Genomic DNA, 27,303 nt, shown 5'->3' with positions numbered 1-27,303 from the left:
CGAGAATCTAATACGACTGTTCAAAGTGAACGGGAGAGCAAGGCGATAGAAAAGGGTAAGAAAGTTTATAGGATATGAAGTACGCCGTTGCGCTTGACAATAAAACTCATTTCTTTTCGTTCGTCACTGATATTTTTTTTATTAATCAAGAAATGATGGTCGAAATTCAATTACAACGATTTTCATCGTGTTCACGGTAACAAATTATTCAAGTCCGCTGTAACAATTACATTTTTAAGCTTATCCCTTGAGATTTCGAGGACGTGGACAGTCAAAAAACTCGAAAAATTAACGTTTTATAGAATTAATGAATCGTGTTTCTGTAATCGGCAAATAATTCCACTTTGCTTTATCGAGTGAGATTTTATTTCATATTCATTGTCATAGTCATTGGTTCAACGTGCTCAATTTGATCAATTATACAAAATGTAATAAAATTCCTTTTAATTCGAATAACAATCATCAGCTGAGCACCGAAACAAATGTGAGTGAATACAAATTTGAAATACTGATATTTTGCAACGTAACATAAATATATCGTCAATTGTCGTATCATGTACATTCGATTAGTGCCTCCAACACCCTCGATACATTATTATTGTTTTTAAAAAATATGAAATACTAGGAAATGACAGGACTTTTATTTATATAAACAATAAATATAAATTACTACGTCGGCACAAATTTTTAGAATATATTCAGTTCATATGTTCGTCGGTTCTCAGTGCATCTATGACAATCATGCGTAATTATTAAGATAGACAATATTTTATTCTTACGTTTCTTCCACTGCATTATAAACGATATATCCTATTATGTTTTTATATTATCCACTCGTTTATTAATATTTTTATCTATATTTTTGGCAACGCTTCAATAAAATTAATTCTCGTGATACCCCAGCTGAAAGTAACAGTTTTTGGCTGGCGCAAAAAGACGTTTTTACTTTCTGCCAGGGGATTCACGAAAAATAGTACATCACGCACCTACGCCGTCTTTAAAGAAAGCCTCGGTTTATCAGCTTCTTCCGCTAAATGTACGTGCTTTAAGATTTACCTTTTATTTCTGGCCTAGCTACATGATGTACTATTTTTAAACAAATCGTCTTCAAATTCCATAACAATAATTTTAATCATAAGTTCTATCAAAATTTTAAATATTCTCGAGTCAGATTATTCGAGTAAGAAAAAATTATTTCAAGTTACTACATTAAGCTTGAGAAGTTCTTTTTAACTTTGCTCGAGATTACTTTAATTCAGCTGTAAAAAGAAATCCCCGCGAAGTTGAGATTTTAACTGCTCGAGGTACTATTATTATTAGTCGCGAAATTATAAAAAAAGAAATGAACATCATAAAAATAGCCTGCAAATTACTGCCAGTTGCAATGCAGAGAAAATATTTTCGTCATAATATATAAATAATAACTGAGAGTATATTGTAGGCATCTACATTTTCCGCGCAAATTTAATAAGCTATAGAAATTTATAAATTTATCGTTTTAACACATTTATCATCATTTATTTATTTGCCACATTGACAATGCAGGTTACAATATATCGATGTATTACATTTTAATTGCATTAATTATTAATTAACTCGATAATAATGCACTGTATAATTTATATATAATATAATATATATAATTTTTTTTTGTAACTTTACGTTATAAAATATTCAAGTTTAATTTTCACGTAAGACGAAATTTATATGCGCATATTTTCCTATGTATCATTTAACAAACAACCCTTTATGAAACCCTTGAAAATATCCATCGAGTTTTATCTTGTCATATATGATTTATAATACGTAAACAAACTTGAGTATGCTCGTAAGCATATATTTACACATTCATGGATTATTTTACGCTCTACTAGTAGTATGAATAATAATGAGATGCGGCTATATTTAATTTACTTTTTAGTTTTCTGTTTTAATTATGTATACAGTTTATCGTTTAGTTTGTCATTTATTTTTCATTTTCTCGATTGTACAGTACGTACAGACAAAGCAAAGTACGTATATAAAAATTCTTTCCCTCGAGCATTTATACAATTTTTACTAAAAATTACTCCCTCGAAACCTATATCGATAAATCGTTTTTACCATTGAAATAGCAATTCGCTCGAAAATTACGATATCATTGCTGTGAATTCTCGTGCAGGCGCGCGGTGGCGTACACTACACACATATAGGAGAGCAGCTAGCAACGGCACCAGCAGCACCAGCGAGAGAAGAAAAAAAAAGGAGAAGAAAATAGGGTCAAACTAAACCAAGCGTACACCACGAGGGCGAAAACCCAATCAATTTTCCGATCAGTTCGCGCGCGCACGAGAGACATCGACGACGACGACGCTTCGTTGCAGCAGCGGCAGCAGCACTGGCACTGCAGCGAGCCAAGGATGTGTATGGGTATGTGTGCGCGAGCAATGTCTGCTCGTCGTCTCCGCACCGATCGGATAAGTCTATATATCTCATCTTTCTGCCCCGTATATATTTCGCGCGGTGGTGATACTCTTCAAAATAATCAAGCGTATTTTTTTCCACGAACTTAATATATACAGATATATACGATATATAATATAGTATAATATATATATTCAACGCCCTTAACAAAGGGCATCGCGTTTCGAGTTCCGAAGAGAATAGAAACTTGCTACACTTTGTTAAGGGCGTTTGCCTTTTTTCAGATTATTATTCTTCATCTGAGAGATTATCTTATTCTCTACCCGCTACAGAGTTCCAGGTTATTATACACAGTCGATCCCTAAAGGTATATAATTTTCTTTTACTTTGAAAATTCATTTATCGTTTATAAATTAGCCACTTTATAGTTTCCGAAGCGCCACTCTAGAACCAATAAGAAAAACTCTTCGTGCTATTTATACCGTGGCTTTTTTTTAAAGAAAAGATACACATAAATTATAAGTTGGAGCGAGTTTGCGCGTCTTGCAGCTGGACTGCATCTCGAGACAAGGTGTCGTTAATCCGCCACGCACATTCAGCGTTAGTGACCCGAGCTCCCTCTCTCTTTCTCTGCCTCGGTCTCTTTATCGAGCACAGAGCTTGCAACGAAACGACTCAATTACCCGGGGCTCCGCAGCATACAGTCAACTGTATATACGTACGCATTTGTGTGTGTGTGTGTGTGCGGGCCACGTTCTTATATTTGCAGCTAGCAGGATGCAGGCTAGCCGGTGCAGCAGCACTACAACCACTTACTCTCACTACTTACTCTTTGGAATTTTACCGAGCGCAGAGAGTAAAGTCTGTCGAGCTTGCAAGCACATGCGCACACACATACCGACGCTAGTTCAACGTATACAGAAATGGGCTCGCGCGGGCGAGAGAAAGAGCGAGGCAGCGAGCGAGAGAAAGCTTTGACGTGTGAATTTAGAGCAACGCATAATTTAATTATTCCACGCGTACTTTGTGCCTCGCGCGTGAAACAATATTATTCCATAGCAGTTGAACGAGAAGCGCACAGTGGGGCTAACGCTACTCTCCGCACTAGTAATATCACTGCAATCTATCTGTCTCGGCTTTTATCATTTCACGCGGAATAATGTCCTCGCGCTTATTTAGTATCAAGTAATGTACACGCGGCTAAATGCATTATATATATATATATATATAGAAAAGTACAAAAATGCCTAGCGAAAAATCATCATTACGTAAGAAAAGTTTGAAAAAATCGCAAAGAGCTGACGAGTGGCAGCAGCAATCCCTCGTCGATCCACGAAGCGTCTCAAATGGTAAGATAGTAGGCCCTCGGCCGGCCCGACGCCGACAGGGTCGGGCTGACGACTATGCCCGCCGGTGGATTGTAGCGGAAGGTCCACGAGCGGGGCGGATACTTGCGTCATCTGTAGGGCTCGTGGCGCTTCTTGCACTTCTCGCGGGCGATGTAGCACAGCGCTATGGTGATCAGGAGGGTGATGGTGATGCCCATGCCGACGCTCGTCCAGATAATCGTCTCATTGACCCCGCTGTGGGCTCGACCTGTCGACAGATTTTTATACCAGCGATTATTATCCTGCACCAGACTATAAGGGAATACATAAGGATTGCCTTCTCCTTTTCGACGTCGTCGTTGTCGCACGCGTATCCTGTAATGCACGACGCGCGCGGCTATAAATACACATTAGTCGGCAAGCTAGAATTATGGCAATGTAAAAACCAAGAAAAAATGCTCGAGAGCTATATTTCAGAAGGCCTCGCGCACGAGCTGTTACTGACTTTTGCAATTTTTTCCCCCGTTGCTTTTTTGCTCCCTCTCTCTCTCTCTCTAGCTTACACGAGCTTGTGCACGCGTGTAGTTGCCTCTAAATCAGGTCAGTCGCGACTTTTCATTCAATTTCACCTCGAAGTAGCTTCTCGAGTCTTATTGTTTCGAGAACTTCATGAGTGGTGTGCGTATATCAGGCGAATGAAGCATTCCTAAGGAAATGAACTTTTGCCGAGTTCAAAGTTCAATTTACAGGCGGAGGCGAAAAAAGGTAAACAACAGAGAGAGATCTTGTATCGTGCGTTTTACTGTCTGACGCCTTTGCGCATACGTTTGTACACGAGTACGCTTGTTTGAAATTGCGAGAAATAAATAAAGAGAATTGTCGGTTTAAATCTCATCACGCGTAATTCAACAAAAGAAATTCCATTAGAAGCGGTAGCTCATAAGAACGAAGCGTCAAAAAAATATATAGCCGAGTCTTTGTGCCAAAATCTACTCGAGGCGCGCGGACACTGTAAAAGTGTCGAGCTTTTTTTTGTCGACGAGTCGAGTCATAGATTCGACATAATTGACAGGCTTTTAGACATGGTATGCCATACGCGCGCCTCGTGTTAATGCAAACCATATTTTACGCGACTATATACGCAAGTCATCGCGTATAAGCTCAGCTGGAGATGGCTGCACGTGTGTAGGTGTGTGTGTGTATGAGTGTGAGTATCTGTGTTTGAGAGCGAGTAGCAAAGATGCTTCATTGAAGCGCAAGATCTGACTTCCGACACGACGCACCAGGGAGATCTTGATGATCAGAGGCACCTGGGAAGGCAACATTAATTTACTCCCTCGCTTTGATGCCTTGAATTGCTCTTCCATGTCGATCACTCACATCGAGTCTGGCGTTTTTGACGGTTTTTACAATTTTTTCGATTAAAAGTTTGGCATTTTTCATCGAACGGTTTCCCTTGTAAAAAAGCTCAAAGAAGCGCGGGGGTTTTATCCGCAGACTTTTGACGACTTCAGCTGGCATTGGATATAAAAAATGAAAAAAAAGAAGAAAAAAAATCAATGTAAGATTTGTTCAGACTGATCCTTCTCTCACGGGTAGTCGTGCTTTTATCAAATGTAATACCTGCGAAAGCTGCATAAAATATCTAATCGATATATATGTATATATTCCGGGGAGATACACTCGTACACAGCAATATCTTTTGTTCGAGTTCTTTCTGATTTATATTCAGTTGATGCAATTTTTCACCTGGCACGAGTAAAATGTAAGGCTAGACTAGCTCCGATCAATTCAATCATCGACTCTCGCGGATGCTTTTTATTGGCCGCATCAAAAGTTAAGCATTCCGTATATAAAATTTGCCACGAGTATAAAGTAATATCGGGATAGCTGGATTTACATAGAGAAATTCCGGTTAAAACTTGCAAAGCTTGCGAAGCCTCTCTAATACACCGAGGCGTACAGGTTATTATGATTATGTGTATACATCGAGTATAATCATAAACGCTCGCAGCAAGCGATTTATAGCCAGCCGTACACACGTTAAATGGCATTTGAAAGCTCAGCAGAGAGTGTACGTCACGCTGGCGGGCATCGGTACAAATGTTAAACGCGTTAAAATGACGTTAAACGAGCCCTGTTCGTGAGAGTCGGACTTGGCACGTGAGCGGCGCGTATTTATCGAGCTTTATTAATAATACGCTTTGCGATTAAGTCGTTATCAGCTGTCGGCGCATTATTTAAGAGTCAACTATTATTTTAATGGCGTTTAAGATCCGACTGCGAGTATATACGAAAGCCGTTGAAACGCATTTACTGATCCTACGAGTCGTGTGTATTTTATGTACGTGCACGCGTCGATCTGTGACAATGCATATATATCGAAAGTAAAAAAGAAAGGAAAGAAGGAAAATAGCAGAAAAGAAAAAACGCGGCGTATGTGTGTAATATTATCGAGAAGATACGAGAGCCGCGCCTCGATGTTGCTGTATACGAGAATTGCGAGCATGTGACACACGGAATTATCGATATTTCAATAACCTGCCAGTTGTTGCTGATTCGTATATACGTATACGTACAACGCGGGGACGCAGCGAGAGAGAGAGAGAGAGAGAGAGAAAAAAAGCTCGACAGCACGAAGCAGCTTGGCTGCAGCATTTGCGCGTATAAACTGAAATAAGTAGCAGTTTTTACGAGCTCAAATGCTTAGAACGGCATATATTTATTTATATACATTTTGCAAAAATCTCTGAGCAAACGAACGAATGATTCGCGCGCAGGCACGCCTGCACGTATGCTGTATCATGCCACGTATATAAAAGTAGCGAAACGGAAATCACCGCAAGCGCATTTCGTTTTTGCCCAAGCTCGCTACCGTCTGTTTTTTGCGACATTAGCCATACGCGCAGCGGCAGTGGCAGCAGTGGCAGCAGCAGCAGTAGCAATGACAACGGCGCATGCAGCTTGCACCCAGCAGCCATACACGCGCCCGCGTATATTCAGCTATATCTGTATCTCGTCGTCGCTTCGTGTGGCGCAGCAGTACGCGCGGAGATCGTAAATCCAATGGCTTTCGCGTAATACGTATATGGGTCAAAATAATACTTTTTTACAAAACCGTGCGCACGTATGTCACCGATCTTGACGCGCTTTTGGTATATTATAGTACATGGTAAAAAGGTCCCAAAAAAAAATTTTTAGACCCCCTCCCCCCTCCTACCCCCCACTTCCGGTATAAACGTCCATTTTCGATCTATATTTTTTCTGAGGACATGAAGCAAGTAAAAAATCTGAAAAAATTCATAAAAATACTTTTCCACAATCCAAACAACCTTGAATTTTTTCAGATTTTTTGAGTGCTTCAGGCCTTCAGATAAAATCATTGAAAATTTCAAAAATCGAGATACGGCGGTATGAGCCGATGTAGTACTCGGAAATTTTTTCAGTTATTTTTCGCATTAAAAAACATAACCTCAATTTTTTTCAGATTTTTTCAGATTACCTAACGCACCTTTTGAAGCCAAAAACCGATTTTTTTGACGAAAATAATTTTTTTAGGACAGTACGGAGCCTCGAAAAATCTGAAAAAAATTTTTTCTTGTTTTTTTCATCAAAATACGTAATCTCAAATTTTTTCAGATTTTTTAATTGAAGGCGATAGCTTCTAGGGCCGAAAAATGCTATTTTTAACAAAAAATGGTTCCTAGAACCCGATGGTTCCGGTGAAAAAATTTGAAAATATTTTTTTTGAATTCCTTGTCAAATTTTAATAAATTTTGACCGTTTCAAAAGTTCGATTGAAGCTTCCTAGCTCATTTTAGAGCATCAAACGAGTTTTATCATTCCTTAATGTCTTCAGAAACGTCTTCAGATATTTTGCACTAATCTTTGTCCTGCTCTAAAATGAGCTAGGAAGCTTCAATCGAACTTTTGAAACGGTCAAAATTTATTAAAATTTGACAAGGAATTCAAAAAAAATATTTTCAAATTTTTTCACCGGAACCATCGGGTTCTAGGAACCATTTTTTGTTAAAAATAGCATTTTTCGGCCCTAGAAGCTATCGCCTTCAATTAAAAAATCTGAAAAAATTTGAGATTACGTATTTTGATGAAAAAAACAAGAAAAAATTTTTTTCAGATTTTTCGAGGCTCCGTACTGTCCTAAAAAAATTATTTTCGTCAAAAAAATCGGTTTTTGGCTTCAAAAGGTGCGTTAGGTAATCTGAAAAAATCTGAAAAAAATTGAGGTTATGTTTTTTAATGCGAAAAATAACTGAAAAAATTTCCGAGTACTACATCGGCTCATACCGCCGTATCTCGATTTTTGAAATTTTCAATGATTTTATCTGAAGGCCTGAAGCACTCAAAAAATCTGAAAAAATTCAAGGTTGTTTGGATTGTGGAAAAGTATTTTTATGAATTTTTTCAGATTTTTTACTTGCTTCATGTCCTCAGAAAAAATATAGATCGAAAATGGACGTTTATACCGGAAGTGGGGGGTAGGAGGGGGGAGGGGGTCTAAAAATTTTTTTTTGGGACCTTTTTACCATGTACTATAATATACCAAAAGCGCGTCAAGATCGGTGACATACGTGCGCACGGTTTTGTAAAAAAGTATTATTTTGACCCATATATATACATGTATGTATTTTATGATGCGCTATCCGAGCGGCAGGGCAGGAAAAAAATTCTCCAGCATGTATATTGAGTTCACACATCAACGGAATAATCGAATTTTCTTGATACTGCAGTAGTACAGCAAAGCGCCCCATGAGTTTTTTGTGCGAATCGATGGCACACGTTACATGCCGCTGCTGCTGCTGCAGCTCTCTCTCTCCCTTAAAGCAGCAACGATTTTCAATGGAATCGAACGCTTTCGTGCCGAGAGTTCGGTCGTGCGGGATTTTTTATTGGAGCCGTGCGCGAGAACGGCACGTACGGAGCCAAAAAATTAACGAGAATATCTTGTTAGGATAGCCCCCGGGCTGCTCGTGTGCGAGAGCTCAGTATTTATCGACGGATGCCCCCGGCCGATTAACAACATTCACCGTAGCGTTACCAGCGACTGCTTTGGAATCGCCGCACACTCACACTAACACACACAAACACACTCACACAGATTCGAAAAATATTTTGTACGAAATTCGTACGCGGCTGCACCGAATTGCTGCTGACGCCGTACGCTTGCTCGGTCGGAGAGCGCGCGTATTTTATTGTAAAAATATCGCTCGGCGATATGAATAAAAAAATTCCCATTTCCATCAATTTCGTCGTGGCAAATTTATTTTTCAAGCCCTTAAAACCAAAACAAACCTGCAAGAATTGCTCACCCTTTTTTTGCTGCTGCTGCTGCTGCTCGCACGTTACGCGACATCGCAATTTCCTCGGGAAATATATTCATATATCATATTTTACATTTACACGCGCGTATAATCGTGATTTTGGTCAAGCTTCCCCTCATTTTTAGTAGCATTTTTCATGCGCTCTCCCCGGCCACGCGCGGATGTAATCCTGGCAAGGAAAATTTTCCTCTTTTCCTCTCTCTCTCTCTCTCTCGCTCTCTCGTTCTCTGTCGTCCTTTCGCGAGCATAAGCTCGTGATTGATGCCGCGCGCGCGCCCGCGCTCCGAGGGAGAGAAGAAGGAGGAGAGATGCGTGAGAAAGGAGCTTGCGGCGGCACGTGCTGCAGCGCACATCCAGTGGCGCTCGCGAGTACTCACTTTTTCAATATTTTAAATGGCGTTTCCCCTCCGTTCACCCACCCCCGGCCCCGTCGACGAAATTTCCTTACGTAATGTTCTTACAAGCCGAGGTAATGCGAGTACATAAACACGAGCATAAAATGTGCAAACAACAACGCGTGTATACACATACATGCAGTGCAGTGTGCAGGCAAGTGTAAGCGCAGAATTTGATTGAATGTAATACGTCTAGGTCGTTGGCATGCGTATGCGGCTCGCAATACGTGCATGTAAATTTTGATTACACAACTGTACGTATACCGTATAGCGACTGTACGTGCAGAAATCGAGTCTACGGCTCTTATCTAAACATGCATATACCCATGCGCCTTGTATAAATATGTATGTATGACGAGTTTTTTTTCCTTTACCTCCAGAGGTCGAACGGTCGAACCAGCTTGTAGCTGGCTCCGTGGCAAAATTGTCCGGCGACGACGTCGTCGTTGCTGCTATTGTTACCTTCTCGTGGTTATATCTATATCGGTCTATACACGTCGATGCGGTCAACGCGTACGAGTTTGCCGGCTTTCTTTCGAAAGGGCCAAAATGTTTGCCGCACTCCGCAAGCCGAGCGGCACTGCTTCTTCCTCTTCTTCTTCTTTCCACTGATCTTAATTCAGCCGGCCGTATTATTAAGGCTTCCTTTGATTTGTTCGTAAACCCATACAATTACAATATTCAGAGTTGATATTAAATTGTTGATATTTGCTTTGATGAGAATTGCGCAATTGCAAAAATTAAAAATGACTGCGAAAGCTTTTGAACGGTACTCGGTTAATTTTGCATATGATTGACGCTAGGTTTTCTAGTCTAAACTTGAGCGCGTAGGCAATTTTTTCAAGAGTAAGAGCTTTCACAAAGTGCTGAATATTTGATGTTTTACATTATGCTTTATATGTGATTGTGGTAACGGCGGCCGCGCGAAGCCGCGTGATTGCAATGTCTTGTGTGCTTTTCCGCTGGGTTGAAGAAGAAAATATTGGCATTTCTTTCTATTTCTTCCTTTTCTTCCACTCGTATATGGCAGCTCGTTTGGCTTTGCCCCCAATCCCACTCCTTCTCCTCTCTCTTTCCCTCTCTTTCTTTTTCTTCGTTTTTTTTTCTAATAATTTACTACCTACTATACCGACACTACACTATATATCAGAATTTTTGTTTGAGCTTCTCGAGTATCTGAAAAAAAAATTTTTTTTCATCTCATTCCAAGTACTTTCTTGCAAAAGGAGCGACTTAAGTCTCATACTTTTTTGTCCGAAGGAGGCGCGCTAACATGATTCGCTCAAGATAAAATTTCCCCGTCTTATTCAAGAAAGAGAGAGTGAGAAAGTGGGAGAGACGGAAAAGTCAGGTCATAGTATAATTCTCAGTTTTCCTTTCTCATTATCGGTCTGACGATATCTTCTTTTTTTTAATCAACTCAGAAGAGAAGTTTCACTTGTAATATATGTCTTTTAAGATTGTATTTTTTTAAATTGCTCGAGACGATCTTTTATTTTTATTAAGGAGAGTCACACACCGATTTACTCCTCTTTGTCATTTTTGTGATATAAACCACAGTTTAATGTCAATCTACATTTTCAACACAAAATTGACATCTTTGAACCGTAAACAATGTGAAAAAAGTTGCAGAATAGTCCTTTCATCTTAGAATAGTCCTAGCTTATTTTTGCTATTTTAGCCTTTCAGCACTGTGCGCAAGATTCAGATCAGAGTTATTTAGGTGACCATTCTCAATAGGAATCAAAATCTTCAGAAAAGTATCCTTTATGGGCTGAGTTTTGTAGAATTTGGATTTAAACCTTCATATAAGTTCTAGTATTCAATATGTGCTCAAAAATATTAATAAATTTTTTTTATTTCTTGATTTTTTCACATCTGTTGTCATACAAACTTTTTTATAACTTTAATCAAAATTCCACAAAACTCAGCCCGCAAAGGATACTTTCCTGAAGATTTTGAGACCTATCAGGAACTCCTACCTGAATAACTCTGATCTGAACCTTGCGCACAGTGTCGAAAGGCTAAAATAGCAAAAATGAGCTATTTTTAGATGCAAAGGCCTATTCTGCAACTTTTTTCACATTTTTGAGGGCTCAAAGATGTCAATTTTGTGTTGAATAAATTGACATTAAACTGTGTTTTATATTTCAAAAATGACAAAGAGGTGTGAATTGGTGTATGACTCCCCTCAAGACGCTTTAGACAAGTTCAGGCACAGGCAGTTTAGACATTTTTATTATCGTTCTTTTTTTTTATCGATTGCATTTTTAGAAACATGCTAATATATACTTTAGATTTTATTGTTATAAATTGATAAACGATACGTAAATTTAACTACATTATCTGACATGAAATTCGAGAAAAACATGTATAGGGAAAAAGTGACATCAATTTACTTATCTAAACATCGATCTATTGTACCGAACAAGTAAGGTAGAATTAGGAAATGTAATTAGAGACATACAGTACAATGAGAGGATATTTTTTTAAACACACTTGAAAAGTATTTCAACTAATCTGGTTTAAACAAGATTTAGTATGATCCTGGCTATTATTTCCGGTCGTCGAAAGGCGGGTTTTATTTAAAAATAAATTAAATCGCGAGTAGACGTAGCGCCCCGCCGGGCCGAGCATTCCGAAAAGCGTACAGGATTTTTCTCGACATTCCTCAGCTCAATGGAGTGTGCGAGTGTGTGTACGGGATCGGTCGGATAGCCACAGGCGCGAAAAAAAAGCTCGCGTGCAGGCTCCGGGCAGGCAGGCGAAAATTTGTGAGAGCCACCGGGCCGATCAATGGACCTATTTGTTATTCTCACTCGGCGTGTAAATCGAACGAAGCGTATCGGAAAGTTAGCTCACTCGCGCCGTGTAGCAGTTGATAGAGTGGATAATTAACGAGTTTGAACGATCCACCTCTATATATACGTATATAGGCGCATGTAGTAGTAGCAGCAGTAGTATATAGAGAAGTGATCGATTTCCGCCGCTACTCTGCCTCTGCAGACAAGAAACCAATTGAAATGAGGAGAGCTATTGTTTCGTCACTTAGACGATTAGAGTAATGATCCGATATGTGTGCGTTGTGTAGACTAGGCAGTGTGTGCAGTGCGCACGAGACGCGTGTGCAGCGGTCCGATTGGGGTATACCTGCGCAGTGTGGGGTCTTGGATATCGGGGGCGCGCACGCATCCAACGAAAGAATTTAATCGGTCGAGCACGCGCTCATGAATTCGGGATATGAAACGTGAAATTCGCATTTATATGCACACGGTGCGGTGAACAGACAAAATTTCAGTCGCGGAAAATGGCTGACAATGCTCTGCGGGGAAAAATTCAAAGAGTAATTAGCTCTTAAAAGTATCGCGTTCCTCGCGAAATTCGTAAAATCCTCAAAATTCACGCTCTCGCGCATCTCGTTTGTAAATAGCTTGACGAATTCCAATTTGTATTACGCGAAATTTACCACGAGAATGAAATTTTTCCGCAAACGAGCTCGAGCCCGCGCGACATGCCGTACGAATTGTTGCGTGAAAATCTCGACGCGTAAAGACCATGGAGGTATGCACGAGAAAAAAAAAGATTTCGATTTAGAAGCTGCTAAAAACATTACCTTCGCGCACACGTTGGGGTGTGTAGCTGGCACGAGCACAGCTGCAGCAGGGCATATACAAAAGATCGAGCTCGATATATTCATGAGCTGCCGAGCAAATCGAGCTTTTTTCCCCATAACGCACCAGCCGAGTAGAATATTATATGCTTCAGGATAAGGGGAGGGGATAACTTTAATGCCGAGACAGTTTGACAAAATGATGACAGCTGTAGCGTGTGTGACAGTTTGAGAGGAGGTCGGATTTATCCGAAAGAGAGAGAGAGAGAAAGATACAGAGAGGGAGAAGTGCAGCTCGACGCTTCTCGATACGCATGTGACAGCATGTAGCGAACAACTCCAACAACTTGTGCTTGTCAAACTCCCTCGGTTTACTCGGGTATAGGAAAAAAAACATCACCGACGAGAAACATAATTTGCACTCGACCACGAAAATGAAAATTAAAAGCTCGCGAATGTCATAACGAATAATAAAACTCTCGAGCTTTTTTTTTTTAAACGCTGAGAGAAGTAAGGATCCGTGTAAAAAAGAGCTGAAACGATGTAGGGGGCGAGCCCGCGCGCTGTATATAGATATATGTGGCAACGACGACAGCGACGACGACGACGACGAAAGCTCTCTAAAGTGCTCTGAAAACGACGTTCGCTCTATCCCAAAGTTCGCTGTGCGAGTCGAGGTGCTGCTGCTGCCTTGGCAAGCGATTATCTGGCCATATAATTTTCTGAGTAAACCGCAAACGCCGGCTGGGCTTTACGCGCGCGCTGTCGCCACCACCGCCGACGACGACGAGGGCACAATCTTTTTAAAATCGTCGTAACGCGCACCACGGAATCGCGACATCGACGAACGAACGATGAAAAGCGACGATTTTTTACTCTCCTTGTGTCGGACGAATATTTGCCGAATGCAGTATTTCTCCGGCGTACCACCTATACATCTGCGCGATTTTCTTTTATGTCGTTGGAGCTTGCGGGCTGCGGTTCTTTTTTTTCCATATATATATATCATATAGCTATGTAAACCGTAAAACAAAATCGAGTGGCGTGCTGCAGAGCGATGAATCAACGATTTCGCCGGGTGCAGTATTCAGAGGGGCAAAAAAAGCCGCGAAACTGTATCAAGAGCAATAAAGAAAAATATAAGCGAGAAAAAAAGGGATTCGCTCGGTTGTCGATCCCCGCGCCAGTCACTCACGCGAATACACGTATACAGGTACGCAACGGCGTGAGAGCTACAATTTTCTCTCTCTCCCTCTGCCTCTCTCTCTTTGCTGTATGATGTGCGTACATAGAGTACATAGAGTATACACCGACACCTTACAACGCGCTGGGGGCCGATGGATGCATTAGTCACAGAAATATCTATGATTTACAGGTGGAAAGGGCGTGCGCGAACATCGATATATAGTGTGTGTGTGTGTGTGATATTGGTATGAAGAAAAGAGCGTACAATGTATATATATATGATAGGGGTGAAGCGAGAAAAAAACGTCATCGACAGACCGAATGTGCAGAAAAGCGATATGGTGGCTGTGCGTCGTCGACTGCTAGCAGCTAGCGAGCTTGCATAGCAGTCGGACCATTACTAGACGTACACTACAGACGCAGGCACGCATATCTATAAATTTACCATTGTGCGAAGAGCTGTAAACGCTGCCTCCTTTTCCACCGGCCACGCGGCCGCCGACTGGCATTGTTTTCTCTTCTCTCTAGCCTCTCGCTGTCCCGCGCTCGCCTATCTCTCGTTCTCTCTCTGCCTCGCCTCGCTCGTGTCGTGTCCTCTATCCTACTACTCTCGGCTTGCTGCTCGAGCTCGCTGCGGCAACTGCGAATGTCCTATCACGCCCTGTCACCTGTAACAGAAAAGTATAAAAAACTGTAAGGGAGAGAGAGAGAGAGAGAGAGTAGAAAAAAAAACGAAATGAGAAAATATAGAGCGAAAAAAAAAACGAAATTCATAAAAGTTGTTTGAGCTGTCAAACGTCATTGTTGTGTCGCTGGCGCTGTAGTGGTGGTAGCAGGCCGATGTGCTACTATGTATTAAAGGGTAGTACAACCACTGCTCCAGATATCCCGAAGCTTTACGCTCCCGCGGCTCGCGCAATCTATGAGTTATAGGATGGAAAAGGAAAATATATGGCCGGTCTTGCGAGTCGAGGCTCGACGACGAGGCAGCCTATAGGTATATATACGTATACCGGCGCCTATAACCATTTAGTCGACTTGGCTTGCGCGTATAGCTGATGTACGCTTGCAACGCCCGTAGAAAAGGGATTAATTTTCAAAGGATTCCGACTGCTTTATATACGTACATTTTATTCTTGTCTCTCTTTTCGCGCGTTTCAGGCACCTCGTCTATCTCACTCGCTCAGTCGGCAGCTGTGTCTCTAGCGCAGCGGCCTATGAATTTTCATGAGCGATCGATCGAAATCGAAGCATCAGCGCGGCGGTGGTTGGTTTTAAGCAAAGTCGTTGCTCAGCGGCAATATATGCGCTGCTGTACACTCGGCACCAGGGATATCCCTTTTAAACGAGTTCAACTTGCGAATTTTCAGTCGAATTGAGTTTGATTGAGCAGCTTGCAGGCAGGCTCGCTGTTGCTGCTGCTCGGCGAGCGGCTTTTTTAATCATGCAGCCGGCGACAGGGGCGCGCGCACGAAGTAAAGAGAAACTGCCGACAACATCATCGATGAATTACCCTCTATTTACGCTCGAGCGATCTTTCAACACGGTCGGGGAGCTGCTCGCCATTGAGCCTTTTGAGGAACGATATTTCAATTTGCAAATTGCATCCGAGCGAGTCCTCGCATAAAAGAACAAGGCGAAACTCTGCTTTTTTTTTCGAGTGAAATTTCTTTGCGCGCGTCGAGACGCGAAGAATTAAATTCGTGGAAAACAAGCGAGCGCGATATAATCGATTTACAGAGTTTTTGAGTCACGGCAGTCAACGGTCACTGTTGCTTCGCGCGCTGCTATCGGCCGGTGCTGTTCAGTGTTGATAGTCTGATCGCTGGTCGACTACTACTCAGCGCTTGAGTCTTTGTAGATTGTAGAGATGTACTCGTATTTCTGTCTCTTTCCTTTTTATACCTCGAATCTCGATCTCGAGACTCGCTAGTCTAAGTCGCCGCGCTGTGCATGCTCACTGTTGGTACGAGTTGCTCGACGAAATGACGCACAGGTCTCGCGCTACCATCGTTACGCTTATACAGTCAGTACACGTTACGACGTTGCAGCGTGAACAAAGAAAGTCGACATCGATCGAAGCAAGTGATTCTCGACAAGAAATAAAAAATACCATAATTTGTAAGCCATTTTGTGTTTGTGTCGTGTGTGAATGCGCAAAAAGATGTCCGGATCCAACGACGTTATACCTGGCGAAGGTAAAGACGAAGGCGTAAGCCAGTTGAGGAGATTACGAGAAACGGTCAATTGGGAAATTCAAGAAGAGAGATACGAATTTCTTCGTAAACTCTATCCCATAATCTTACATTGGAATGAACAACTTCCGAATCTACGGGACATTTTTCGGCGGGAGGATATCGATTGGCTTCTCACGGAAGAAGTGCAGATGCGCGAAGACGATCCCATTTATAGAAATGCTTTATTCGTCGACTTTGTAATTCGCACCGGCTGCAAGGACGAGCCCGAGGTAGACGAAGGCGGCCAGACTTTGCTATGTCGCACCACGGCGGTGCATCATGCTGGTTTAGGTGATGATTTCAGATCCATGATTTCCAGTCTTTTGATGTGAAACATTTATATTTTTCAAGTATACGACAAGTTCGATGTGAACTACATCGACGAAATGGGATTCTCGCATTTTTATGCAGCCTGCCTATTGGGCTGTAACGACGTCGTCGAAAAATTCCTCGAGCTCGGTCAAGATACCAATTTCGTCGTGCGTGAAACAGGTGATACACCACTTACCCTGGTTTTGAGGTATGGCTTACCGAGAAGACAAGTGGCCGAGTTGCTATTGAGAAGCCGGGGCTGATCCAAATTTAGCTAATGCAGACGGATTGACACCTCTGCACTCGATTATCGAGTCAGATAACGATGGTGAATTAGCGAATATATTTTTTGACATTACCGAAGAAAAACATCAGTTAGTGCATATCGATGCCCGAGACAAAGAGGGTAATACAGCATTACACTTGGCCGCGGACACCGGCTACGAGAACTTGATCAAACTTCTCTTGAGAAAAGGCGCGATCCAAATTTGACCAACGAGCAAGGGGAGACACCCTTGCATAATATTTGCAAGAGTTTATATGATAATGATTCGGTCGAGCAGTTCTTCAAGACCAACGAAGATCTTCAACAGCCGGTGCAGGTCGACGCGCAGCAAAAGTTCGGTGGCACACCGCTACTCATTGCTCTGGTGTTCAACAATAAGAGCATGGTTGAATCGCTTCTGAGACGTGGCGCCGATCCAAATCTTGCCTGCACAAACGGCTGTTCTCCTCTACACATCATCGGCAAGTTAGGCCATACATGTGACATGGCAGAGTTTTTTTTCAAGATTAATAAAGAAGTCAATAAGTCGGTGCAGGTCGACGTTCTCGACGACGATGATAGGACTCCGCTTCAATGGGCCGTAGCGAGTCACGCGCCAAAAACAGTCGAGGTACTCTTGGATCATGGTTCTAATCTGTCAAGATTTGTTTTTCCTACCGAGAGTCACTTCGATGATGTATTGGAAAAGGAATTCTTTATTACACCAATTTTACTTAGTTCTAAATTGAGCCTAGCTTCTGGCATTTTGGCCGTTGTTGAAAATCTTGAAAAAAGAGGACGCAAGTTGGACCGTAGCGAGGCTCTAACAATCATGGCATTATTCGCGAAGTACGGTTTGTTCCAGAAGTCGACGGATGTCGACGAATGTTGGTACAACGACGAGGAGTTTACGAGCAAAGCGAAAGAGATTATGATAATTCCTCAACTGTCGTTCTACGACCTAACCCGATTACGATCCGAAAAGGCGACCAAGTTACTCACATTTACGAACTATTACGAGTTGTCGTTTCCACCGAATTTAATGGAGCTCCCCAAAATACCCAGCGAGGCCTATGCCGTGCACCTGTGCGAGATGATATGAAAAAGATTTTTCCTGCGATGGGCACTGGATCCTTTCTTGGAGTTGACGCGCTACAGGCTACCGTTTCTCTGCTGCGAAATGATCATCGAGAATCTCGGCAACGAAGACTTGTATCACCTTTGCATGAAAGCTCCAGGCCAAAGCGCCTGACGGAGAAAAAAAACACGTTTGTAATACTTTTTGATGTTTGTATTAAATGTGACAGATTTTTCATAACATCGTTTTAAAATAATTCAAGTAATAAAGAAATTGAATACGTTAATTTACGTTATTTTCAACAAATGTCATGCTTTTACCCTTAATTTTCTTAAAATTACCGAGCAAGCATCGCGACGACTAACGCCATTTCACGGAAACTCGAGACTCTTGAGGAAGAAAAAAAAGGATAATAATTAGAATTACGTGGCTTAAACGACGAGGAGATAATATTTCTGCTAATGCAAGCGGCTAAATGTAAATTTTACGGCAAATTCCTGAATACGCGTAATTAGAATGGTCAACAGCTCTCGGTACGTATATATAATAGATAAGAAATTCGATCTTGCACGCGCGCCATCGTATATATATAGGTGTGTTTGCATTATGCGTGGCTGTGTGCGGTCGCTTTAGCCGCAGCAGCAGCGACGTGTACGAATGCTTGCGAGGCCAACCCCAGTAGATTAATAGGATATGTGTAATCGAGTACACGTGTACGTGTGTATTATAGCCTGCAGCGGCAGCAGCAGCGGTAGAAGCACAGACACACAGGGAGAGAGAGCTTACGCGCGGCGGTGAAGAGCCCAGCTTGCAGCTCGGCACTGCCAAATACGTTCGTAGAATTGTACAAATCCTTTAAATTGCTAAATTCGCCATATATATTCGTATACGAATTCGACAAATGCGCTTGTACTTACAAGCGGCCTCCTCCTCTCTCTATATATACGTCTCATTCCAAAGCTTGGAAATTCTTTGCATCGCTGCGTTAGCTACCGCTGCTCTCCGGTCGAACGCTAAATGATGGATGCTCGAATAATTGCGGCGAAACAATTCTTTGCGAATTATTTCCCTCTGCTCGGGCTCGGGGCTCGGAGCTGCTGCTGCAAAGTATACCGTATTTCCATTTTGTAAGCACGCGAGCTCGATCGTCCGTCATAAATTCCATTAATTTTCCGGCCCAGCAGAGAGAGAGAGAGGCTTCGGGCGTCACCGCGTCGTATATAAGAATAAAGCAAGTGCTTTTGTGCGTCGTCGATCCGCAGCGAGCAATAGAGGCGGCAGCGGCACTCGACACTCATCATCCGCATATACCATGTACGAAAAGTCGGGCGTTCCCTGGCGCATCTCGCGTACACTCACACACATACACACACCATCGTTATATATTATACGGCTTTCATACAGCTCGTCGAATTATGTGTATATATATAATAGTAGCATACTGCAGTATAGCTCGTCGCAACTATAAGTTCGGGGGATGCACATTCATAGACTCGGCACGGGTATATTACATGCACGCGCTTCCGCGAGTCCTTGAATGCACGCGCCTCTATCGCGCTCTCACTGTCAGGACTTTCACACTCGGCAGCGTTGCTGCGAGGCTGTTATATTCAGTTAGTTGGCATCTGCAGGCCTTTAAAACTTTGCGCAGCTATACACCGAGTATTCGTATATGTACGCGACTCCGAGCTCGTCTCGCTTAATTATACACTCGTATATTACGTCCTCTCGCGCGCCCTGCCAAGTACTGTGCACGGACGAGTCACAACTGCCAACGCCTCTGCATTATTTTCCGACGACGCACTGTCGAAGCTTCTATGGTAACTCCACAATTTACTCAAAAAAAAGGCGAAGAAAAATGGCACATAAAAACAAACGTAATGTTTGTTAACTATGGTACTGCGCAAAGCTCATTAGGGCTTTTACAAGTGCAAATCAGGTCGGGCGAATTAATTACACGGTTGTTGCGGTGGGGCTTGCTGATACGAACATCGAAAATTCATGCGCCTTTGTCGTTTATTCATTGTGCGTGTATACACAAGCCGTTGCGGCAAAAGACGATCGAGCGACAGCGTGAGCAGCAGCAGCGGCGGCATCGGGAGAGAAAAGCGCTCAAGGTAATCCACTTTAAGCAGGTATTACTCTCGGGCCGGGCCATCTTTTTTTCAGCTACGCTCGAGTCGCGCGCCGCGTGTACAAGCCCACCACGAAACGCGTTTATATACCTCGAGTTTGCGTAAGTACACGCAGTCTCTTGTGCAGCGCGTGTATTCATACATGTTGTATTATGCGCCGCACGCGAGCATATAATAACTTATACATAGGCAAGTGGAGTTTCTTTTCTTAGGGTCTCGGGGCGTTAAAAGCGCGCTAAAGCGAGAGAGAGCTTGCAGCCACGCCTTGAATTCTTCTTCTTCTTCTTCTATCTCGTCTTTTTTTTATCTCGCGGCTTCGACTCCGGCTCGAAAGTAAAGTAGTAAAGTATAGGCATCTGATACTTTGCAACGTGCCACGCGCACTTGTTTTGGCTCGCGTACGTTTTTTCCCTCGTTTTTTCATCGTTCTTGCTGAAGAGAGGGATATAGAATAGAGCTGCAAAAAGAGCCGAGGCGAGCTTTATCGCACCCGCGCTCTCGTGTGCAGCGCCGCGGCGTATACTATACACACAAGGCTAACACGTGCGCGCACATGCACAAGCACGCCTAAGAGTTTTTAGTGTCTATGCGGCTCGAAGATTCTTTCTTTTTTTTTCCATCAACATCGCGCTCGGTATAGCGTGCACAGAGAGACGCCTGGCCGCGTGTGTATAGCCGTGTGCGGTAGGGGGAGCCGGACGCGTGCGCTACGCGTTCCTCTTTTTTTGCACTCTATTTTAGAGAACACGAATTATTGCCTGCCTATCCGTTACAAGTGTGTTATTACTTTATCTATATATATAAAAGCTCGCCACCCCGTGCGCGATGCGTACCAACGATAATACAATAACAGCTGCGTTATTACCTCCCGGCGCAAAAAGCCTCGACCTTATTTTTTCTGCCTGACTTTTTGTTCTTTTCGTTTCTTTTCTCTCCTTCGCTCTCTCTCTCTCTCTCTCTCTCTCTCTCTCTCTCGCTGCTGCACCATGTGTCAAGTTTATTTTGCGAACGCACAAAGCGCAAACTAATTGTTTTTCGTTTTCTGATAATTAAAAAAAGCGTGAAAGGCCAAATAATGAGAGAAAATTGCCCCGAGTAGATGGTGCGCGCCGTTGGAACGTTCCTGGTAACGACGTTAGTTCGGAATTCTATTAAGAAAGTTGGCACGAATATAAAAGAATAGATAGCGTCTCCCCCGCGCGTGCCCTCAATTGTACGCGTGTCTCTCTGCCTTCCTTTCGCCTCACTGAGTCCGGGGCCTCTCCCGGCCCCTTCAACTCGTTCAAAACGGCATACCGATCTTGATGAATTTTACGCGCAAGGATATTAATTTCACCGAACTTGCTCTCGAGCTTCTCAAGTGTCTAGTTTGGCCTCTCTGTGTCGTCGTGTCGTCGCGTCGTATATATCACGCGGCGCGCGCGCTACACTTTGACCGGTCTCTCATTTACCTTGGACGTCGTCGTCCCGTGGTCGTGTTGAACAATTTATTCGAGCTTGTGTGCGCTCTCGAGCTTCCAAGATATAGTATACGCGTGCTGCTGCTACTGCAGCCGAGCACAGGCCAATTTGCTGAGGGCTGCAACGGAACACTCCCCCTCCCCTATATACCTTGCGACAGGGATTGAATTATCAGAAATCAATTGATCGTATGGAGAATGGGAAGTGCATAGTCGCCTGAGAAGCCGAGAGCGCCGTGTAGCGGACAGGCCATTGAATCGATATTAATTGCGCGTTAAAGTCGAGACTCTCGCGCTCGAGTGGAAATTAGCAAAAGTGGGACTTTTCTTGGGGATTCTCCGGGTCTCGAGTTGTGTTATACGCGCCGCGCATCGGTTTCAGTGATTCAATTTGAAGCCAGCAGCAGCAGCAGCTGCAGCGCCGTGCAGTTACCCGAGAGACACTGCGAGTCGAACCAACAGAGCGTCAATTTGCATGTACGCGCGTGCGACGCGATGATTACTTCGAGGAACAACTTTGATGGCCGGACGGACGTTAGCACCAACTGAGCACCCCATACTTATGTAATGAAAAACTTTTTTAAAGTTCCTCGCAATGTACTTGAAAAGACATGAAAATTACAATTCTTTGGTCTGTGCAGAAAAACCCGACGAACTAAATTGTTCTTTGGATGGAAATAATCATCAGCGTCGACAAAGTTTACGTACAATAACTGTTATAGCATGAGGTTTCACTTTAGAAAATTGCCATCAAATTGCCGCTTTAACTTTTTGTTTCAAATAAACTTGCCATGTTTTGTCGAACTATTTCTATTTCGGGAGTGGCAATGTAGTTGTGTCAACTTTGGCAAAGTCACTGATAAGAGCTCCGGGGGTGTAGAACCAGGGATTTGGTTAGCTCTCGAATCATCAAAAGCCACCGCGTACGCTTGTCTCTATGGTGAGCTGAGATTCAACTCTGACCACTGTAGATGCGTTTAAAAAGTTGAGAGTACACTAAAAAGTCGCTTAAAGCTCTTTTATTCGTTATGGAAAGTATCTGATATAACTCAAAGTTGAGCCAGAGCGAGTTTTTTCTCCGTCTTTTTTATGTGACGACGAGGACGACGCGTGTGCCGACAAATTTTAAAATTTTCATCGTCAAGACGACGTCTAATTTGCGAATTGAAGCTTTAAGAAACGTCTCACGTACAGGTATGATTAAATCAAAGAATAATGCCTCGAACATCATTGCGCGCGCGCGAGCTTTGTAGAAATGGGGGTGCGCCGCGTATAATAGCTCATTTACATTCAAATTAACTCGAACATCTTGAAAACGTCAGGCGGGAGCAGCGTCGCTGCTGGTCTCGTACTTTCGCAGTCGCGCTAATTTACTGCTAAATAGAAGTTGATAATTCGAGAGGCAAAATTAATTTTCCGGTCAATTAATTAGACGAGATAAGTCGGCCAGGAAAGACGTGGATGATTTTTTTTTATGGTGCAGAGAGCGACGCCTTTTTTGCGCAATGTATACCCTAGTTGAATAAATAACAAACGTAATTGGCTTTGCAAGAAAAAGAGACGAGTATAAAAAACTTAATCCATTTAATGATTTAAGTGGATTGTCAGCTCGGGCCTTTATTGAACCACACCCTCAATTCCGATAATGCAAATACATCTGCGAGTAGCAATATAATTGCTCTCGTGCAGTTTCCGCTTCTCCATCGCAGCGTTTGAATTACAATACTCGCTCGTACACTCGCGCAGTCTGTGGTTTTGTTCTTCCTCCGGCAACAGCGGCAGAAACAGAGGCAGCGAGAGCAGTGCAGTTGCGAGTTGAGTCGAGTATAGCTCGAGAACTCGGGGAAGAGGGAACTGAGCGGTGTAAAAAAAAAAGGAAAAAAGGAAAAAAACGGTAAAACAAAACGACGAGGGTAAAAGTTGGTAAAAGAAGACTCATCTTCGTCGCTTGGTCGAGTACTATAGCTAGTATCGTGCCAGATTCAATAAAGAAATAGTCCCGGAGTTTATTCTTTTAAATTCAGGGAACACTACGCTCTCCTCTCCATTAGGGTTGTAGCTCGCGTGCACACGGGCGTCACGAGTGTATATGGTAAAAGGACAAAAAGTTTTGTCTTCCTGCGCGGCAAAAAGAAGAAGAAAGAGGATGAGAGAGAGGGAGATCAGCTACCGAGAGAAAGGTACAGACAAGAGGAGGAGAGGAAGAGAGAGGGGTAATATAAGGCGAAACTCGAACGAAGAAGTCCCATAACCACAGATTAGCTGACATTATCCCGTCTAGCGTTGGCGCAGCAGCAGCCAAGGTATATCTAGAGCTGCGAGCTTGTAAGTTTGCTCCGCGGCGGCCCCCTTTTGTTATGCGTCGGGGTGCGTGCGTGTGTGTGTATGTGTCTCGGTTACGATAATATATACGTTTCAATTACCGATAGCTCGGCGTTGCTACGCTGCTGCAGCCGCGTTTAAATTTAAAAGTGGAGCACATTACTACAGCGCATAGCTGGAACGTATGCGAGCGGCGCAAGTCGAGGCGTGCGTACCCTATGTAGGAGAGGAGAATCGTCGTCGTGTTGTTTTCGCATCGCGCGTAGATCCGCTCCATGAATGCGAATACTCTGCGAGTACTAAACTTGCAAGCAGCAGCGGCTATAAACTTTTCGTCGTATATATCGCGGAGGAAACCGTGGGCGGCATTCCCGCGCACTTGTATACGTACAATATGAATTATATATACGGCCAAGAAGGAGCGCGTCTAAACGTTTCTTCGATTAACGAGGCGAGTGGTATATGAGCCGAACGACGGGAGAAAAACTGCCTTGGCACGAAATGAACACACACACTGACGCACGACGAGAAAAAGATCGTCGCGCAGCGATTATCGTCGCGATCAGCGGAAGAAGAAGAAAAAGAAGGAGGAAGAAAAAGCCGCAGACCGATCACGCGCGCACCAAAGCACAAAAAAGTCCTATATATCTCATGTGTGTGTGTCTTAGGAATCGTTAGCGGCGAGCAATTCCGATGCTGTAGCCGGCCACGTTAAATCAGCCGAAGAATATATGAGAAATCCGTTGTTGGAGTCGGTGGTGGCTCGTGCAGAGTATACCGACTGACAAACGCACACATAGCAACAAACGCGAATTCTTGCTCTATATGTGTGTGTGTGTGTGTGTGTGTGTGTGTGTGTGTTGGTATAAGCGCGTGCCAGCTTGCAATGTATACCCGCTGTACAAGGGAGTGGCCAGCTGCACCGCGTTCTACGCGCGCGACTATGTCTCTTCCTCCTGCACCCCCTTCGTTCCTCCTCGTCCTCCTCCTCCTCCTCCACCTCCTCCTCGAGCTTTCCTATACATATATGCGTGCTATATACTTCCCCTCTCCTTGTCTCTCTCGTCTCGTGCATTCGCGTCTATACACGCAAAGGACCTCCGCATATACTTATGCACGTACATGTTTCAGATATGCATGTAGCTTTATTCCATAGAGTGTATGTGTAGCGTATATCGCAGGCTACGTACGCGGTATTACGTGCGAGCAATAATAAGCGCGCGCGCGGCAAAAGTGGGCACCAGTTCCCTGAAAGCTCGGCCCATATATAGTCGAGCGAATCCGCAGAAATCGAATTTCGCGCCGACTCTCTTTCTCAGCTACTCGCCTTTGTAATCCAATTAAGTTTTCCAATGCGCGCAGCGAACGTACGAATTGCTTTGTCGAAGCGACGATTTCTTTCCGATATGCGCGTCTACGTTACAGCGCCAGCGGCTGTGCGGCAATTTACTCGTTGAGCAAAAAAGTCGAATAGTTACCTCATTTAAAAAAAAAAAAAAGCGAGCCGAGCTTGCGTAGGGGTTGCTGATTGTGCTCGAGATCGTTGCTCCTGCCAGCAATATCTGTATGTGTGTCAGTAGCAGCAGAAGCAGTAGAAGCAGAAGCAGCAGCAGCAGCACACCAGCTGTGCGCGGATGTATATTGCGAGCTTGCGAAGGAACAAGTGCTGCTCGGTGACGTCAATAGATCGTTAAACGTTCCCAGCTCAATCACCGGTCGCACTTGAAAACTCGTATTCACTCGTGGATTTTTCTCTTCTTTCACTCGAGGCTCCCCTCGGTACAGCGAAATATTTATTTATCAGCGGCACTTTTGAATAAAAAAAATACTGTCTCGCTGCTCGAGCGCGCGACTCGGAGCAACTTGCGCTCGTTGTAGCTCTATGGCAAATTACAATATTTCATTTATGCCTCGCAAATACGAGAAAGACGCCGATATCTCTCGTACATCGTAGATAAGCGCACACTGCATGCAGGAAGCTGCGAGCGAACCTCGAAGCGCGCACGAGTCACTCGTATATAATAATACGCACGAAGACGAAGACGACAAGACTGTGTGTGTATGCGCACTGTCCGGGAGTAGCGGTGAATGACGACGAAGCTCGCGCGAAAGCTCGCAGCCGACTGATTCCTCGGTGTTAGCTTTCGCTTAATAAAGGGTGGTGGCGCGCTCTCTGCCACCCGCTACTCTCCTCCTATATACACGCGCGCATACTCACACGCACACACGAGTATAATAATGTATAAGAGCTGCTACGCGCGCGGCTAGAAGGAAAACTAGCGCTCTCGTGTGTATGTATACACAGGAATGTTCGTGTATGCGCCAGAGAGCGGCGTGTATATATTCTACTACGTGCATGTATGGCCCGGTGGCGGAGGAGGCTCCGACTGGATGGGAGCGAGCTTGTACCACTGGCACACAGGATCCTGTCAGTGCGCACACTTCGTGCCTATATACTTGTCTTTCTAACAGAGAGCTGTACCACTGCACCGCCGCCGCCGCCGCCGCTGACGCTGCTACATGTGCTGTGTACACAAGAATGGAAAGAGATCCTGTTTCTATGCTGCTGATGCCACTGCTGCTTCTTCGTCGGTATTACAGGTCTTTAGTATGTACTTTTGACTTGTCGTCCTTTTAACCATCTACTTTTGTCTCCGAGCTGCTCTCTCTTTGTGCTTAGCCAGCGCGCTGCCTTTTTTGGCGTTCTTAAGAAACCAGCAGTCGCGGCGCTCTTTATTCCCGCCGGTTATAAAATAACGAGCTTTCGATGCATCGACTGACCTATAATCTCTCCTCGACGCGACTTTATGATGTATTATACATGCGAAGCTCGTTGCAGCGTACGGAAAATTTTACCGGTCGTCCACGCGTAATACACGATATAGCTCTTGCAAGCTTGAAAGCTGTGAGCTTAAAATTTACGCGCTCGTGCGCACGCTTATATATATGGGTAAGGCTCAGAATTTTTTAAATAAACCTGCGCTCGTATGTCACCGATCTTGACGCGCTTTTGGTATGTTATATTACATGGTAAAAAAGACCCAAAACCAAAATTTTAGACCCCCTCCCCCCTCCTACCCCCCACTTCCGGTATAAACGTCCATTTTCTATCTATATTTTTTCTGAAGGCCTGAAGCAATTAAAAAATCTGAAAAAATTCACAAAAATACTTTTCAACAATCCAAACAACCTTGAATTTTTTCAGATTTTTTGAGTGCTTCAGGCCTTCAG

At 43.5% G+C, this 27,303-nt stretch overlaps 1 protein-coding gene across 1 annotated transcript; it reads right to left on the bottom strand.

The window, feature by feature from the left end:
• Positions 1–165: 165 nt before the first annotated feature.
• On the bottom strand, positions 166–26,139 carry LOC106655970. The gene is made up of 3 exons (XM_014376578.2): positions 25,551–26,139; positions 14,709–14,931; positions 166–3,999 (listed from the first exon to the last, which is right to left on the bottom strand). Exons 2-3 carry the CDS (start codon positions 14,770–14,772, stop codon positions 3,860–3,862), a joined length of 204 nt encoding a protein of 67 aa, XP_014232064.1. The 5' UTR covers positions 14,773–14,931; positions 25,551–26,139; the 3' UTR covers positions 166–3,859.
• Between the last annotated feature and the right edge of the window lie 1,164 nt (positions 26,140–27,303).

The sequence above is a fragment of the Trichogramma pretiosum genome, unplaced genomic scaffold (genome assembly GCF_000599845.2).
Source record: "Trichogramma pretiosum strain Unisexual culture from Peru unplaced genomic scaffold, Tpre_2.0 scaffold72, whole genome shotgun sequence".
NCBI lineage: Eukaryota > Metazoa > Arthropoda > Insecta > Hymenoptera > Trichogrammatidae > Trichogramma > Trichogramma pretiosum.
This window is presented reverse-complemented; position numbering and strand designations above follow the sequence as displayed.

Coding starts and splice junctions, on each gene's coding strand:
- LOC106655970 (XM_014376578.2), bottom strand. CDS start 14,772: ATGCCAGTCGGCGGCCGCGTGGCCGGTGGAAAAGGAGGCAGCGTTTAC. Junction 4,000..14,708: donor TTACAGCTCTTCGCACAATG/GTAAATTTATAG, acceptor ATCTGTCGACAG/GTCGAGCCCACAGCGGGGTC.